The sequence below is a fragment of the Amphiura filiformis genome, chromosome 16, assembly GCF_039555335.1.
Source record: "Amphiura filiformis chromosome 16, Afil_fr2py, whole genome shotgun sequence".
NCBI lineage: Eukaryota > Metazoa > Echinodermata > Ophiuroidea > Amphilepidida > Amphiuridae > Amphiura > Amphiura filiformis.
This window is the reverse complement of record NC_092643.1, coordinates 50701332-50720491: the sequence shown is the minus strand read 5'-3', so window position 1 is coordinate 50720491 and position 19160 is coordinate 50701332. Positions and strand designations below refer to the sequence as shown.

Below are 19160 nucleotides of genomic sequence, written 5' to 3'. Positions count from 1 at the left end.
TTGGTTTACATTTACAGCCCTATTCCCTGGTAAAAGTGGCACAATTGTGATTTTACCCTTTCGTTGTTAACTAAACATATCTCGAGATTCAAAAAAGCAAATTGAACAGAACAAACGGTATTTGAGAGCTAAGACTGTGCCCTTGACGTTGATGTAAGCATCATGTCATGTATTTTCTAATTGCCACAGAGGGCGCTTTTCACTTGCACAATTTTTTTTGAGACAGGCTGTATATATATTGAAAGCAGTTTCAAGGAGTTTAAACGTTAAAGTCTTAGTTTGATAGGACTGGTGTTTATCGTTCTTTGTAATAGATATTGTTCAGACACTTTTGGACTGGGCTCAACAGATAGAAGGTTGTGCACTGGTCAAGTTCAAATGTTGGATTCACAATTTGTAACTCATATCCATAAAAAGGTTGGTTTCTTTGGGTTGCCAACATATGATACCAAACACTATGATTTGCTGTTACAAAACCAAATAGAACTTTGGAACTGTTCCACTGTGTCCCATAAGGCTGCAATCACATAGAAGTATTCGCTATACGATATACGCTATTCGATCAGGTGAGTATAGGTCAGTTGACCAATTTTAAAACTGAACCTTCGTCTAATTAAATGCTTGTAACTTTAATTCTTGAGGTCACATTGCATTCAATGAGGTATCATAATGTGTAGAATTAGATAGCGCATCTATCAAAAAAATAAATTTACCCACATATGGTTTAGTTTTAAGATTAGGACGGTATACGCTGCACTAAAATCGAACACGGCGCGATTCCCACTATACTATACTATACGCAGGTATACGGCCTTTTCGAATAGTACCCTCTTATGTGACACGGTACTATGAAATTACCTTGCTCGATTTCAGCTATACGCGTGCTCCTGCAAAACGTGCACAGTATACCCAAATAGTGTACTTCTATGTGATCGCAGTTTTGTGGGCTTATCCAGTTGAAATCCATATCCCTATGGATGATAACCCATTTTAAATTATTATTTTGCACTCACTGTTTGGAAGATTAAGGTCATGTGATGTCTTTCATAGGGTGTATGAATTTCAACAGGAATAGCCTTATAAATCCTCAATGGAATCCATACTTGTTAATGATAGATGAGAATAAAGTCACATATTAAGCACATTTTAAGTTTTTTGTTCTAATTTATAGCATATTTATTAACAATGGTCACACAATCAAATAAATAAAAAACAAATATACGGTCAGTGGCAGCAATTTTGCCCCCCTCCCTGACATTCACTATGCCCCCGAAAAAAAAAAAAATTCCTGGTGTCGCCACTGTATACAGTTGTCCACTTTGAAGTATAAAGTAAAGTATGCAGTAAATTACAGTTTCAGCCCGCTGTAATGTCAAAAGGAATTAACACGCAGCTAGGCGCACACAAATGCATGAGCGTCTTAATACGCGACACACGATGCGCTTACGCCACGGAGCACTACTACGCAAAATGTGCGTACCTTACTTCGTACTTCAAAGTGGACAAACCACAGAATTTAAACCAGAGAACCAGGACTCGACCGCCATCTTGATACAGGCATGGAGCAAAAATTGAGGGTATTCGGTTTCCCTCGGAGTGCGCTCGAGGCAATCGTCATGCAAGAGTGACATGGATGATGGGCGCACTTGAGAGACGCACTTGATGCGACCTGCACGCGATACCAAGATGCTAAAGATGAGCGCAGAATTGTTTTCGATTCGTCTCCACACACCGTCGGCAAGGACCCGAATACCCCCAATTTTCTTCCCATAGTTGATGGCGCGATTGTATGTAGCAGTATTGGGTGTCCCGGTTCTCCTTCTCTAATTCTGTGGGACAAACGTATCTTTTTTTGTTTAGATAGGTTTATAAGCAGTGCATGTTTCCATGCGGACTTTGATAATCAAATCTAATGCCAGAATTTTTGAAGAAGGTGGTATTACTTTCATGTAAGCCTAGTATCATGTACGGTAGCCTAGTATCATGACATGGATTGTGGAATAAAGCCATATAATCCCTCAATGAAGTTTTGACAATAGGCTAATTTGATGTAGGCTTACATGAATGATAGACAAAGAAGGTTGTCATCTATGTATGTTAACTATGATGGTGCAAATACTGCATTTTCACCATACAAGCCTGGTGGCAGAGTCTTTGCTGTGGTGAAACTCGGCAGTGGCGTAGCCAGGGGGGCAGCTGCCCCCTGTGAAAAGTCTTGCCCCCCCTGTGGGATGGTGACCGCCCCGACATTTGTAACATTAACTGATTTTGTTGCCAAAAGGTGCCCCCCTTAAAATTTGTCTTGCCCCCCTTCCCCCCCCCCCTGAAAAACCACTGGAACTCGGCATGGTCATGAAGTGGGTGGACACTGTATTGGGCTGTTCCAGTTGAAATCCATATTCCCACTATGGAAAACATGATCTTAATGTCCCACACAGGGAGTGTAGATTTCGTATGGAGTTACCCATTCAGGTAACCCCATTTGAAATTCACACTCCCTGTAAGGTTATATCTTCCACAAGGGATGTATTGATTTCAACTAGAATCGCCCATTGTACAATGTATTGCTCATAAGCAAGTGGCATACCCAGCAAGCAATGCTTCCAAAAGGACACACTAAATTATCCAAAAAAAAAAAATTTTATTAAAAAAGTTCGGCCTAATATATATACTGTATTAAATAATATAAATTTCAGAGCATTTACAAAAGTTAAGGGATCTAAAATGAGCGTTTATTGCGTTTCGACAGTATTTTTTGAGGGACATGAGAGCACCTCAGACCTATCGAATTGCATTCTGAATACTGAAGCATGTCTTTCTGATATCAAATAATTTTCATTTTTGAAAATCACAATATAATACAAATTTTATGACAAATTATAAAATTTGATATTTTTCAAATTTTGATATATAACAGTCCTCGAAGTAAATTATATAAATCTAATGATATATTCTTAAAGTGTATGTAGCGGGAGGAAAAGCCGACGGTCAATTGAAAATTTTGACCTTTCATATTGAAGATATGGATTTTTTCCCCAAAAGACCTAATTTTTTTGGTGTTTTGGGAAAAAAATCCATATCTTCAATACGAGAGGTCAAAATTTTCAATTGATCGTCGGCTTTTCATTCCACCTACATACACTTTAAGTATAAATCATCCGATTTATAAAGTTTACTTCAAGTACTGTTAAATATCAAAAATATCAATTTTTAATGATTTGCCATAAAATGTGTATTAAATTGCGAATTTCAAAAAATCAAAATTATTTGATATCAGAATGACATTCGATATGTCTGATGTGCTCTAATGTCCCAAAATAAATACTGTCCAAACGTTCATACCCCAGCCCTTAACATCGTTACATAATGTTATGAGGGGCAGTCAATAAGTTCGTAGAACAAGGTACTTGAAAGAGTACTAGCCAAATTCTTTCTACACTCTTGAGTTTGGTAACTTTGGTTACTGCATGCCTTAATGCACCTGTCTTGATTTTTCTTGAAACCCTTAACCTATATGTCAACAAAATGGATGTCTTGCAATTGCACCATGAGCTATTCCTCAGTGAAGGCTTAACATTGTTAAATTTCATTGAGTTTTCACCTCCATCGGGAGCAAATTCCATGATGACCCTGTGTTCACTTCTGGTATAGTACCTGTGAATTCAAGGAGGTAAGCTTCCTCTACAACGTGTCCTACCCATATACAGTAATGCAAAAATCAAATATTTTTGCAGTGATGTTTTGAAGGAGGAACAAGCTTTCAAATGAGAACAAATTCATTACCGTGCGACCAAGTAGCGTACCTTGTTCTACAAACTTTTTGACCACCCCTCGTATTTAAGTGTTGAGAAGAGATGTACATAAAAAATCTATTACAATAACATTTTGACAACAAATATAAAACCTTGTTTGTTTTATACATAGTTATTTAAACGGTTTTCTTACCTTTTAATAACTTGATTAATTAAAACGTGAAAATTTGAGTTGTTTTAAAGCGTTTAGTGTTTCACTGGGAAGTTAATTAAACCCCTATATCAAAACTTTATCAAAAAATGTTACAAACAATAGTCTCTGAATTATTATATACTACAGTGAGCTACTACATTCCCCATGCATTGGCGGAATATGTTACCGTGCCCAGCAAAAGGAGTCCTGCGTTTTAGCCAACTACTTTGACAATCAACATGTATAATTATTACTATTAGTATTGTACATATGTTCACAGAATTTGACGGTAAAACGTTTTCACTTCCAAGTAACAAATAGGCCTACCTGATTTAGACACAAAAAAACTCAAGCAATTTAAAAACCAATAAACAGTCGACGACACACTAAAAGGCACTATGTTAAATCGAGGCACATTATTTTGACTTGTTACGTTACTTTCACAGCTTTTCACCATTGAACTACTTTTATAATCAACATTTTGTGTATTATGTTCAGGCCGAATTTCACATTAAAAAGTTATCATTTCAATATTTTTCAATAGTAGGCCTATTAATTTTTTTTTTCGCTGTGAGACCAAAGTAGGACTAGTGCTAAAGTTGCTCTGATACCTAGATCATGAGCATTGGTTTCGGATGGTACCCCCTTCAGTGGCGTACCGTGGCCGCCCGAACCCCGGGGGGCTGAAGAAGAAACAATTTTGCCGCCCCTTCCTTAACAGCCTAGCCTTTCAACAAGGCTCTGCCTAGACCACCACCGTAGTGGGAGCGCCACCTATAATGCATATTCTGGCTATTACATTTAAGCATAAAACTCTGATTTGTTTTAATTTGTGTGCAATTGATAGATTTTTACATCTGATCTATTCAGTCCATGGAATTTTTTACTTAGGCTTTCGCGATCAAAAAACTTGTATAGATTCCAAAATCAGAGTTGTTCAGTATTGAAGTGAGCCATTATAATTATGCAATATGTTGCATTCAATAACATAGGCATACGTATACTTTACTTCCACTGTCACTAATTATATAAACTCTTTATGATCATTTTACTATTGAACACTTTAATTTTAATAAACATCCGTAAAATTTTGAGTTCAACAGAAAGCCGCGTTCATGATGATTATAGCACATTTTTATTTATCAAAATTCGACTATGACATAGTCTAAGTTACATACCACGGTAGTTTTGACTATACTCCGACCAAGACTGAGGCAAGGAAAAGGTTTTATAGTTGTCTGATTGCCCCCCTCCCACACCTTTCCGGTTTGCTCATGCGTACCATGATGCCAGGCCCGTAACCAGGATTTATTTGGCGGGGGAGGGGCTGCTTTTGAGAAAGTGGACTTTTTTTTTCAAAATTTGGACCTTTTTGGACTAGGGGTGGATTTTGTAGTGGACTTTTTTTTCAAAATTTTGACCATTTTTGACCAAAAAAAAACCCTATTTTTTCGCTCGCTACGCTCGCAAAGGGGACCTTTTTGAGTCGAAAAAAAGTGGACATTTGGGGGTGGGGCATCCGCCCAAAGCCCCCCCCCCCCCCTGGTTAAGGGCCTGCATGATGCCACCCCTTACACGGTCTTGGACAAGACCTACATTTTCATTTCGTTAAACGCCTCATCCGTTGTAACAGAATTATACTTTGAAACCTGGGTGTGGAGACTAGACATTGGCGGCAACTCAAGAATAGGAGTTTCATCCAGTTCAAGTGGTGACAGACGAGGTTTATGCATCACGTCAACCAGTTTAAAAGAAAATAAACGCGGTTTATTCATGATGTTGTCAAATCGAGAAAAGAAAACACTAGATTTTTGTGTCGAAGCCTGTTTATGATATGGAGATGGTCCGGGAGTTGGTAGGATGGCGACTTTGGCTTTGTTACTTCTGCACTGGTAGAATATGCAGATGATAACGAAACAGATGATGATGAAAAGGAAGAAGAGAATGCAGAAGAACACGAGTACGTTAAAGTTGTTTGCATCAGTCTTCGTCGGTTCCTCTGTGGAAAATAGCACAAAATGAACATACATCATGTATATGAGTATAAAATCACAGAAACTATAAACTGCAGAAGCCATAAGTTCAAAACTCGGACTCTCTGTAACAATGAAATGCCGGTTTTGAACACGGAAATAAGATTTTTTTTCTGGAATATTCTTCAATAATTATGAGTTCTTTATCCGTCAAGGACAATCGAATATCAAATCATCGTCAAATGAAGTTTGATCTTGAGTATGGCTGGATTATTATAAAATATTCCACACTTTGGATAAGCGCCGTACAATTTCATAGAATGCCGTAGATATATATTTCTAAAAAGGTTCTAAAGTTGTCCTCTCAGGAGAACCATTAGGTTCTCTGAAGGACCAAAAATGGTTCCAAAACCATCGAAAATGGCCCCAAAAATGTGATACAGAACCATTTCTTTAGAGAACCAGAGAACCTTTAAAGGTTCTCCAAAATTAAAGAACCGTTGACGTCTGAGGTTCAAGAGGAAGGGTTCTCCTGAGAGGACAAAAAAGGTTCTATCTACAACTTTTATTTCTTAGAGTGATTATACATACCTGATTCATGTTTGCTTGGTCCTTTCCCGTGTGGTACTGACTTCAGGCAACTTGCTCTTGCTCCTACACCATGAAGCTGACAGCTCACCCCCGATGTTACTCCAAGTTTCTGATTCTTTGAGGAACCACTCAGTTTCAAACCAACATATGTCATATCTGGGTTTGGATCTAAACCACCAGGAGTCGCACCAATGGCGTTTTTGTATCCAAGCTGCTGACAAACAGCATTGGCCACGCCTATATTCCAGGTTTCATCACATACCATTTTCCATTGGTTCTGATGTAGTACCTCGACTAATCCTGCATGACACGGTTTTGGAGTAGGCCTACTATCATCTGAGACTTCGAGCATATCAATGGTGTCACAGGAAAGTCGTATATTGGTTTGTGCTTCTGTGGACGTGAAGAAAGTAACAAAAAAATGTGTTTAGGTGTTTAAATTATACGGATGTACAGGATACAAAGTTACACTGAAAAGCCACTCAACGTGCTCAAGCTAATGCAGCATGCCGTTTTTTGCATTATACTCTATAGTAAAAAACTAGATAGTAGCATAATGTGTTTACCATCGAGCGCTTTTAAAACATGCAAACATGATGAGCCCCATCCACAAAAGTGTAAAGGGTTTTGAGCAATCATCGATACACATAGTTATAACTTCTATACGAACAAGTAAACCTGTAAATGTGTGTCTTCCCCATTAGCCCAGTTGGTAAAGCGCCGGACTTTGGTACAATTTCATGTTTTCAAAAGCGGTCGATAGTAAGCACATATTATAATATGCTAACTATCGAGTTTGTACGGTAGTTCATGTGATGAAGCAGCCCAGCAAAATTATGAAAGCAACCCATGTTCCGTTTGAAATCTCCCGGGGATTCTCAACTTTGGTTTAAGTTAGACCCTCCCTCGGGTCCATGGAGAACGACTGGTAATGTAGATTAGCGGTCACTGAATTTTAGCGTTCAATATAGGAGGTGTGATCAGTGTAGTGGCATCAATTTGAGCTAATTTGTGTAGAGAGAGGAATTGGTTTTGGGCTGTGTATTTAGAATCGGGGGGGGTGGGGGTGGGGGGGGGGGGTGAAGGACTATGGCATATTTTGGTAGGCTATTATGTAATTATGTATCGTTCCATTATCCAGGCCGGACCGAGACTGTGGGACAGTCTAGTTTAAGTGGGCATTTGCGTCTGGACTCCGAAAAACTACCCAACTTTTAAACCTAATTTGACAAAAAAACAGACCCGAAATTATACCAATTTTTGGAAAATATTCGCAAATTTTGCTTAAAAAACAATGAAAAATTGGCACTCAATTTTTTTCTCCAATTTCTACTTTTTGCATGATTGTAATACCCAATGATGTACTTAAGACTAAGCCTAAAATGTTTTAATTATACAGTAAAATTAATCCCAGGGTTTTTTTTTCCGCCAACGTATATTGATACGCCTACACATAATCGACGATATCAGCGCTGGGAATGAAATAGCGATTTTACATTTTTACCTCGTTTAACCCGATATTAAAAGAGGACATATCCGATGTGTAGGCCTAAACCAACAATATGTGTGACAAAATGATCAAAATCTATTTTCATGACAAATCAAACATTATTGGTTTAACCAGCGTCTGCGGGCTGTTCTGTCCCTTTTTGCAATTTCACTATCAGTGTAGCGCTGATGTAGTACCTCGACTAATCCTGCATGACACGGTTTTGGAGTAGGCCTACTATCATCATCTGAGACTTCGAGCATATCAATGGTGTCACAGGAAAGTCGTATATTGGTTGAAATTAAAAGAGGACATATCTGATGTGTAGGCCTAAGCCAACAATATTTGTGACAAAATGATAAAAATCTATTTTCATGACAAATCACACATCATTGGTTTAACCAGCGTCTGCGGGCTGTTCTGTCCCCTTTTTGCAATTTCACTATCAGTGTAGCGCTTTCCGTTTCCCGGGGATCCAGGAATCATTAATTGCGTAAATTTTCGGCTTTCGTTATTGTCGATAGCTTCAGCTTCTGTACTTCATCGGGGAATCAGTATTAAAGAAAGCAGATAGATAGATTATTCGCGCATAAATCAGTGTCAGTAGTATTATGTAGAAAATTGTTACGGTAAATATTATAGCTACTTCATCAATGACACTGGTACTCAGAGTTAGATACCGGGGGTAGATATAGCTACGTTAAATATACCAAAATTAGTATCAAGTTATGGCCTTTAGAATACATCATCCGGACATCATCACCTATTTCGCCAATATTATTCCCAATCATCTTGTAGCATCTTGCTATTTAAATATTGCAAAAGCAAAACATAATCCTAGAAATAAGTAAAAACCAAATGAAATTGTAGTTCAATCACCGCGTCGCAAGCGATGATCTCGCTGGGTCTTGCCTTGAACAGTAAAAACAGGAAAACTATAAACCAGTTGTATGGCCTAAAAGCATAATTTCGCTCATTGCTAGCGATTGATATAAACTAATATCACAAGATGCAATCATCAGCAGGTGTCTGTCCTATACGGCCTTATCAATCATGTTATTTATCACTGGTTGTACCAATCTCTGACGTTGTTTTAGATTGATGTATTTGGTATGGTTACTACTAGAAATGGCCATGTTATTGCTCCGCTACTATGCAACAAGACAATGTTGTGTCTGTGTTTATGCAGATCCATTTATGCAGGTCAATTCCTGTTATGCACCTCATGTTCTATACTAGACTATAGGTTGTAGACTACTTTTAGTAATCTGGTTGGAATTATTTTTAAAGAATTATCCATTTTATTAGTACTGTGAGTGTGACATTTCTAATATAAAGACAATGTTCTACATTCATCCAGTCCTTGTATGATGCTTATGGAAGGTATCATTACTATACCTTCATCCAATCCATATGAGTATGGAAGGTACCCTTACTTTACCTTCATCCAATCCATATGAGTATGGAAGGTACCCTTACTTTACCTTCATCCAATCCATATGAGTATGGAAGGTACCCTTACTTTACCTTCATCCAATCCGTATGCTTATGGAAGGTACCCTTACTTCACCTTCATCCAATCCGTATGCTTATGGAATGTACCCTTACTTTACCTTCATCCAATCCGTATGCTTTATATGGAAGGTAGGCCTACCCTTACTTCACCTTCATCCAATCCGTATGCTTATGGTAGGTACCCTTACTTTACCTTCATCCAATCCGTATGAGTATGGAATGTACTCTTACTTTACCTTCATCCAATCCGTATGCTTATGAAAGATACCCATACTTTACCTTCATCCAATCCGTATGCTTATGGAAGGTACCCTTACTTCACCTTCATCCAATCCGTATGCTTATGGAAGGTACCCTTACTTTACCTTCATCCAATCCGTATGCTTATGGAAGGTACCCTTACTTTACCTTCATCCAATCCGTGTGAGTATGGAAGGTACCCTTACTTTACCTTCATCCAATCCGTATGAGTATGGAAGGTACACTTACTTTACCTTCACCCAATCAGTATGCTTATGGAAGGTACCCTTACTTAACATTCACCCAATCCGTATGCGTATGGAAGGTACCCATACTTTACCTTCATCCAATCCGTATGAGTATGGAAGGTACACTTACTTTACCTTCACCCAATCAGTATGCTTATGGAAGGTACCCTTACTTTACCTTCATCCAATCCGTATGCGTATGGAAGGTACCCTTACTTTACCTTCTTCCAATCTGTATGCTTAAAAAATCCGCATGCATGCTTGTGGAAGGTATCATTACTCTACCTTCATGTAATTCATTCATTCATTCAGTCAGTCAGTCATTCAGTCATTCATTCATTCACTTTCTTTCTTTATTCTGTAAGCTCTCTCACGGGGGCTATTTAAGATTAGAATATTTAAGAAGTGTAGGTTTCATTTAAAATAAAAATCCATCCAATTCGCTTGTCATTATTGATGAAAGTACACACCGGGTTCATTGATATGACGTTTCCGGTATTATGCTTTAGAAAATGTAAATCAGGAAAGAAATTGTTTGGAATTATTTAGAAGGGTAGGTTTCATTTGAAATATAAATCCTTTTAATAGTCATTACTTAACTACAGCTCGCTGAAAGTACGCACCTGGTTCATTAAAATGACGTTAACGGTATTATGTTTTAGAAAATGTTAATCAGAAAGAAAATCGTTTGGAGTTATTTAGAAGGGTTGGTTTCATTTAATTATAAATCCTTTTAATTGACTAGTCGTTATTTTTACTTAGCTACAGCTCGATTAAGTACACCTGGTAAATTCAATTGTGGTCAAAGATCTTGTGGCCTTTGGTCTTTGAGGTATATGCGTTATTAAGAATAAACTATTATTATTATTTATTATTATTATTAGTGTTATTGTTTATTATTATTATTATTAGTGTTATTATTATTATTATTATTGTTATTATTATTGTTATTAACGGTATTATGTTTTAAAGTGTTAATCAGAATGTAAAACGAAGAAAAAATGCAACATTGCATAAAATGTACACATGTGCCAACAATTTCATATAATTACCATCTTTGTAAAATGGATTTAGTTAGAACGGTAGGTTTTCATTTATAAGGTCAATCTATTTAAGCTGCAGCTCGATCAGCGACCGTGCTCATGACTGACTGTCAGCTGAATTCAAGTACGCTTAGAGGGCACAGGCATGGAACATTCCAATTATGTATTTATTAATGGTTAGCCAGCTGATTTGTTTCCATGAATTTTCTTCAACAAATTGCAACCATTTTAGGCCCAATGACACTAAAGGGTCGCTATTGCAACTATTTTAGGCCCAATGGCACCAAATGGTCGCTATTGTAATCATTTATAAGGCCCAATGTCACCCAAGAGTCGCTATTGCAACCATTTTAGGCCCAATGTCACCAAAGGGTCGCTATTGCAACCATTTTAGGCCCAATGCCAATGTCACCAAGGGGTCGCTACAGCAACCATTTTAGGCCCAATGTCACCAAAGGGTCGTTATTGCAATCATTTAAGGCCCAATGTCACCAAAGGGTCGCTATTGCAACCATTTTAGGCCCAATGTCACCAAAGGGTCGCTGTTGCAACCATTTTAGGCCCAATATCACCAAAGCGTCGCTATTGCAATTATTTAAGGCCCAATGTCACCAAAGGGTCGTCATACCACAGGCTACCGATGCACTTAATTAATGAAAAAAGAGTTATTCTTGCTTTTAAAATGTATTGATATAATGTAAAAAAGTTATAATAAGTGTTAAAGATGACGCGGTAAAGTAATGTATCATCCATACGCACGGATTGGACGACGCGTCGGTAAAGTAAAGGTATAGGCCTACCATATATACGCACAGATGTCGCGTCGGTAAAGTAAAAGTATACCATACATACGCACGGATTGGACGACGCATAAAGGTATACCTTGTATAATACGCACGGATTGGACGACGCGTCAGTAAAGTTAGAGTACCATCCATCCGCACGGATTGGACGACGCGTCGGTAAAGTAAGGGTACCATCCATAAGCATACGGAAGTAAGTATATATTCCATAAACATACGGGTCATCTGGACCTCTTGGTCGATCAGTACTTATAAAAGAGCAGGGGCTATTTTAACGTCCCTCCTAGTACGTTCGTGCAGTGAGAATAAAAATCCGTGCAGTGAGAATTTAAAATCCGTGCTTAAAATATGTCTACACTATTCAAGCTTTAATCCAACAAATGACCTGGAAATTACATAAGTTACTCCACAAAGTAAGCCTGATGGAGTCTGAAAATCCTATACAAAAAAGTATAGTTTGTGGTAATCAGTCAAAGATTCATTTTGCGGAAAAAATCAAGCAACACAACGCTATTGCAACCATTAATTTAGGCCCAATGACACAAATGGCATGAGGTATCAAAATTGCATACCACTACCTACCTTCCATTGTTCTAGCACACGTCAACTCGACACTATCCGTATACAAACAATCATGTTGATGAAATGGCCCGTGTTGACACTGATGAAGTCCTGTCTCTGTCCCTCTACATGACACATCGCTCAGGAGCACACGGCCTGCTGGTCTAGCGATCTTGCTGTGATCTGCATCACCTTTGGTATCAGTCATGATATTACTTGACTTAAATGCAACCGCTCCTAGATATCCTAATTGTCTACACGCTACGTATGAGGCTATATCATTCCAGCCATTGTCACATACGGAACCCCATTGGTTATCGTGGTAGACCTCTAGAAGACCGTGATGAGGACTCCCGATGAGTCTGATAGGGAATGGTGAAGATGATGTTGGCGGTGGAGCTGGTGCTGGAAGCAGATCTTCGCCATTGTTTGGATGTCGTGGGTTTTCTACAGGAGATTTACCAGGTGGCTCTGTGATTCAAATAAATAAATCCAATGTGTGAAATGTATTGGCATAATCTCGGGGACATAATGATGAGATAACATAATGAGACGTTGGCTGAGCACTGGGAAGAATTTAATCAAAATAACTGATGTTGAGGAATATCAAAATAATTTCTACGTTTGATGTATACATTATTCTTCCCTTTATGTATACTAGTCTCAGATCCACCCTTATGAGTATACCCAGTGGGCACAGGTTAGGATTGCGACGTTGTATCGACGTTGATACTTCGTCAGGTGTGCCCACTGTGTAGGCTATAGCCTAAGTTTAATTTAAAATTGACCAACCTTCCGCCATTGGAGCTTCACTTAGGGAAACAACCCAATGATCAGCACTTAAGGTTCCATAGAATGACGTCACAGGTCCATAAAACTCTTCCACAAGGTGAATCAAGCCTGGTGTATCGCCTGCTACGGTATCGTTACCATAGCCAAATGGTAGAGAAGCAATAAACTTAGGGAGAACTTGAACTTTATGTATCGCTGAGTCAGGCACTGAACGGACACCACAATCTTCAGTAGATAACTAGAATAATATTGGGTAAATAATTATGGTTAAAGTCAATTAGATACATAAAATGTTCAGAGGCATTGTGTCATCACTGAGTAGAGAATGTGTGGGGGAGTTTGGAATGATGAAAGGAATGAAATAAAGGGGGAAGAGTAATTTATGTATAGGGAAAAAGAAAAAGGGGGGAATGGAAAGAGAGAAATCAAACCAGAAAGCCACACTGACAGAGAGATGGTATAGGACTGGAATCTATATACATGCGAGGCATTCCCAGATCTGGTAAAAGTACGTTACAATCATGCAGCTCAGACAATGGCTACGCTATCATCGCGATTTCAAATACATTATGAACCCATTGTTTGCCCGATTGGTAATGTTGTTTTACCAGAATCAGAAGTACCGCGCAGAATCAATTTGATTTGTGACTGTGCATTTATATGTGTTTTTGATGTTGTTTGTGGGTGTGTATGGATGTAATGCAATTGTGTGTAATAGGGGTATTCATGGTATTGGTAATGCCACTGATGCGTGTAGGGTCTACATTAATCCCTATTCCATATGCAATGTGAGGTCAGCAAAAAATGTATAAAGGTCATTTCTCGTGTCAACACTTTTTTAATCAAGCGCGAGGAAGCGACAGCTTCTAAACCGGAAACTTCCATATTAAAGACTTGCTTGTGATGTGGGTCCAATTAAGAAGAGCCCCGCAGGGCTAGTAAGGTCAAATGAGCAGATGTGTATTTTGTACATATGCTTATCACTTTAACTTATCCAAATGATGTCTTCTACTTTCCTGAACATACAATGAAATATCTTCAAAACAAGACGCCATCACAAGCCGCCAATAATTTAGAAGAGCCCCGCAGGGCTAGTAAGATGAAATGCGCATGTGCTTATCAGTTTAACTTACCAAAATGACTCTATCAATTCGTCTTCCATTTTGCTGAACATACAACTCCCATAAAATATCTTCCAAACAAGCTAGCACCAACACAATCTCGCCAGAGAAAGACTCGTCAAAATTCAGACTGAGAGAAACTGTGAGGACAACCTCTTTGGAACCATCATCGCGTAGAGGCAGATTTCGTGTGCTGAGGATGTGCACGCTGTCCAATGTGGTAGCCGAGTAAGGAAGCTCGTCCGCTTGACAACTGTACACTTTTTGTCGTTTTCCTTGTATGTAAGATATGGCTAGAGTACTGTCTTCTTGAATGTTGCAGCCCGAAACAGTTGCTGCGTTAGAAATATCAAAAATGAAATATGATAAATGCAATTCAATTATGTCTGATGTCCTCTCAGGTCCCACACAAAAATACGTCCAAACGTTGCTATCTGAACCCTTAATCACACAGTGTGCCTTTACATTGAGCACACATTTTTATAGCGAACAACGTTTTATGAAAACGAAACCAAAATTATTGACAATATTAAATATTATGTTGATTATAATATTTGTTTATGTTCAAATAGTATTTTACATAGTATAAAAAGTACACATAGTACATTTTATGTTTATTATTATGCTAAAGAAATATGTTGCTGAAACAGTACATGTCGTTTTTTATCGATTTGTTTGTTCAATCAATATTATATTGGTAAAGGTTACTTAATTGCATGTCAAACACAACCTTACACTTGATATAATTTACAATTAAATCATGTAATGTGTTGATGTACGTGTCCATGTTTAGAGAGCGGAGGAATCTTAACTAGTTGTGGGAAGGAGGGTGGCGGGCTAGTGCGGCAAATTGGGGTAGGCCCCTATAGCATTTTCAGGCTTTTAGGTTTACCTATAATAATGAGTCGGTTTCAGAACACTAGTTCTAAAACAAGTTCTTTTTCAATTTCTTTCCAAAAAACTAGAAACCTGTTAGACTAACCTTCCATATTAAATTACAGTATTGGCATGCATCGGGAGCATACTGGTGCAAAATCACCTGTCCCCAAGAAAGAAGACAGCATCTATTTTGTAACATGTTTGTAGATATTTTTACTCGGAAAGGCAGATCTAGATCATGCACTTTTAATGTCATTTATGATGCATAACAAAATGAGAAACATGTATATACACCATGGTATTCATAAAATATTCATATCACTTCCGGCTTCTCAATCAAAATGAGACTATTTCCGTTAAAACTGGCCAGTTGTCATGGCAATAACAATACAAAGCAATTTCACATTCATTCATATTAATTATAAGTCTTCCCATCAGATCTCGTTGATGAGATGTGGGTTTAGATTAAAATATATTATGCGATGAATTCGATTCGGTTGATGCTAAAAATATTTCCCAATAGTCACACAATTTTATTTCATTTTTAGTTCCATTTTTTTTCATAATAGGCCTATAAATGTATGCTATAAATGCATTGGAATTAGTACGACTTGAGGATTACACTATACATGTACATGCTATATGGTCCACGAAGTTATAGTTCAATTTCAATCAAACCATGGAGGTAGAGAATTCTATACCTCCACGGTCAAACGTTACAAAATTGCATGGAAGCCAATCAATATTTTTTATTTACGAAGCAAGGATCCGCTTGTTTTGATTTTTGAGTAAAATAAGAACAAAAATTGCATTTTTGTTAATAAGGCTACCAATTATTTAATAACAATTTATTGACCAAACAGTTCTTGAAACAATTTTGTACCAATTAAAAATAATACTAGGGCGTTTTATGATGAAACATTGAATTTATGTCACCAATTGCTTGATAATTATGATATAGATAATTATGATGGATGACTCAGATGAATAAACAATAGGCCTTGAAAAGACACACCTGTTGTACGCCAATTATGCTATGATGAAGGGTGGAGACAAAATAGGATGCAACCCGGAATATTCATGATAATTAAAAACAAAATGTGAGAATCTTGCTCATCACATTATATCGTGCCATTGTAGGCCTAAATATTTTTTTTATAAAAACTTGATATAATTTTTTAAAGCATAAAAATATCTTATTACGTTTTTCACATTTATCAGTATTATTTGAAAGTCTCAAGACCTTCACGGATTAATGGAACGGGGATTTTTGTGTTGTCTAGATTCTTAAAATATCAATTAGCCTACATTTATTAAATATTTTGATTTTTAGTTCTTCAAAATCTGAGGATTTTTAAAATGTTTAATGCAGGTATTCTACAAAGTATTCAAAAGCAGTGGCGTAGATTTCTTTTATAGTAAATCCAGCACCTTTTGGCGACAGAATAAGTTTATGGTGCAAATAAATGCGCGCGGCGCGCGAAAAATTTTGCTATTTTGAAGCTAAACTGATGAATTTTTTTTTAATGGTGCAAAAGTGGAATAAATGCGCGTGAAGCGCGCGAAAATGTGCACTTTGAGGGCTAAAATGGGCAAATATGAGGTTAATTTGGTCAGAAACCCATATTCAGGCGTCAACATGGGGGAGTGATTGTATGGAGCATCCCCTCTGGCAATATATTAGGGGATTATCCCCCCCATATCCCCGGGATCTACGCCTATGTTCAAAAGTGCCTATCCAAATGCCCTAGCTTTCATAACCAAATTTATATTGAAAAAATGTTAATACAAAATGCAAGATTTTACAAATTATTAGAAAAATTTTCAAGTTTAATTTCAAGTATACAATTTGGTAACATTTACTTTATTAAAAACGACGAGAAGTACTTACAGACGATGAAGAAAAATGAATTATTTTACTTACCGGTACAAGCAAGACATATAAATGCAAATGTTAGTAATTCCATTTTGTAGAATCCGGAGACAAACGTCTCTCGAGCTCTCCTTAATGTAGGAATTCCAAGAACAAAATGATGGGGTATTTTGTTTGGATCAATGATATCTGGCTCAAGATATTTGATTCTTTGCTAAGAATTCCTGAAAGTAGCATCAATTAGCAAAAATTCTTTTGTTCTCTCTCTTAGAAATGTCACCATTCTCCCATCTCCATCATGAGACCAAAGATGCAAGAATACATAGAAATGTGAGGAGAGCATCGAGAAGCCCTATCGTAGATATAGTCATGGCGACAGGCTTCCCGTATCATTCATCTCATCCTATCCTTCTCCTGTCATCTCACAAATGAAATATAAAGATAGCATCAACCAAATGTGCCAATGTTGATCAGAAGGTTATTTATGCTGGTCTATGTAAATTTATAATGATGATGATGACGATGATGATAAATAAACGTAAAAACATGTAAAGAAAGCTTGTTTCTATAGATTATCCCTGCCTGAGGTTGTTGAATTAGTATGATATAATTAGTGTACACTTGTTCGTGGATATGATTAGACTAATGACTTATATAATAATAACACCTACACTTTATTAGCTTAGCAATTAGAGATATGATACACGGCTATTTTATGGTAACTATCGTAATGTCTCATCTCTCGGGTACACAGTTCATCGGACATTTGCACATCATGTGTCACTCAGTGCAACCATAGACCCTGGAAAAGTGTTGCAACACTGTCTCAATTCCACTGTGGTCATTTTGACATTTGACCTAATAAGGCTATGTTTCACTGGTATGTGGCTTTATCGAGTTCGAAATGGACATAAGACTTTGGTGGTGCGCATGTGCTGTATTAAACAGCAAATTTTCCGAGAGAACCCAGGATCGGGAAAACGAACGCTATCACCAAGTTTGTTGCACTAAGTTGAGACCTATCTGAGACCATAATACCTAAATGGTCTCAGATAGTTTACTAATAGTATGCCTATTATATTAGCCCAATAAAGACTATTATTTTGAGAAGTACTGTTCATGAGCTGAAGTTGGTGACTAGTCATTATCACTGTAATGATGTGTGTGGTGGTGGGGACAATAATGTCAGGCGGTTCGTCACTGTGGTTTGACATGGGCTTATTTGTGTGGGGGTGCGTGCGAGGTGTGATGTGCATGCATCCCGGGCATGCATGTTTGATATTATGTACGTTCATTCAACTTACCCAAAAACATCTTTTCCGCTTCTATATAGGCCCCTATCATTTTATTTTTTTTATTTATTTTTTGTTGTTGTTGGAATTTCTTTACATTCAAATGTGTTTACACGAAGAGCATCATTTTTTAATCACCGGGCGTACACCATTATACGCCTTTCGATCGCTATGACGACCCATTGAACATAATGATAAACAGCTTGTGGCCTGTGCTTAATTGTGATGCATACTGTGTTATAGGCCTTTTGTAAGCCATTAAAAAAACACAAATTAGTCAAATTTACCAGAATGTAATTATTTTTGTTGCTACAGCACAACTAAATTATTTAGACTTTCCTTTTAAAAACTACAATGGATTATAACATGTGGTAGGCCTATAATATAGGCCTACACAAAAATGTTGTGAAAATATTTTGCCTATTTGTAATTCGTACGGCACAACTCTGATAAAAAAAACAAGGCTATATAAGTAAGAAACCCTATAAATCATTGTTGAGTTTATATGCTTTTTTATGGGGTTGACCCATAATATTCATATCAAAAGAGGGGGGGGGGGGAAATTTTAGCGATCTCGAAAGGGGGGGGGGGCGAAAAAAGTTTGCGATGAAATTTTTTTGCTCCAGGCCCCCCTAACAAGTGTTTGTGAACGGTCCCTAAACAGAATGAAAAATAAATTAAATGGATTTGTGGATTGACTCTTACTCACACTATGGACCACAATGGCCTCATCCCAAATTGCATAGTTCAATAACCCCAATTAAATAATCATACTGCAAAATTTGACCCCAAGTT

The 19160-nt window shown here is 37.5% G+C and overlaps 1 protein-coding gene across 1 annotated transcript; it reads right to left on the bottom strand.

The window, feature by feature from the left end:
• Positions 1–5475: 5475 nt before the first annotated feature.
• Positions 5476–17760, bottom strand: LOC140136155 (uncharacterized). Its single transcript, XM_072157859.1, has 6 exons — positions 17125–17760; positions 14334–14656; positions 13201–13438; positions 12430–12879; positions 6510–6902; positions 5476–5944 (listed from the first exon to the last, which is right to left on the bottom strand). The coding sequence occupies exons 1-6, from the start codon at positions 17165–17167 to the stop codon at positions 5538–5540; spliced, it is 1854 nt and encodes a 617-aa protein (XP_072013960.1). The 5' UTR covers positions 17168–17760; the 3' UTR covers positions 5476–5537.
• Positions 17761–19160: the final 1400 nt, after the last annotated feature.

What these genes read in the sequence shown, in the direction of transcription:
- LOC140136155 (XM_072157859.1), bottom strand. Translation starts at nt 17,167, where the DNA reads ATGGAATTACTAACATTTGCATTTATATGTCTTGCTTGTACCG. An exon ending in TGAAGCTCCAATGGCGGAAG is followed by an intron (nt 12,880 to 13,200) that starts GTTGGTCAATTT and finishes TTTGAATCACAG; the next exon opens with AGCCACCTGGTAAATCTCCT. An exon ending in GTGTGCTAGAACAATGGAAG is followed by an intron (nt 6,903 to 12,429) that starts GTAGGTAGTGGT and finishes TCACGTCCACAG; the next exon opens with AAGCACAAACCAATATACGA.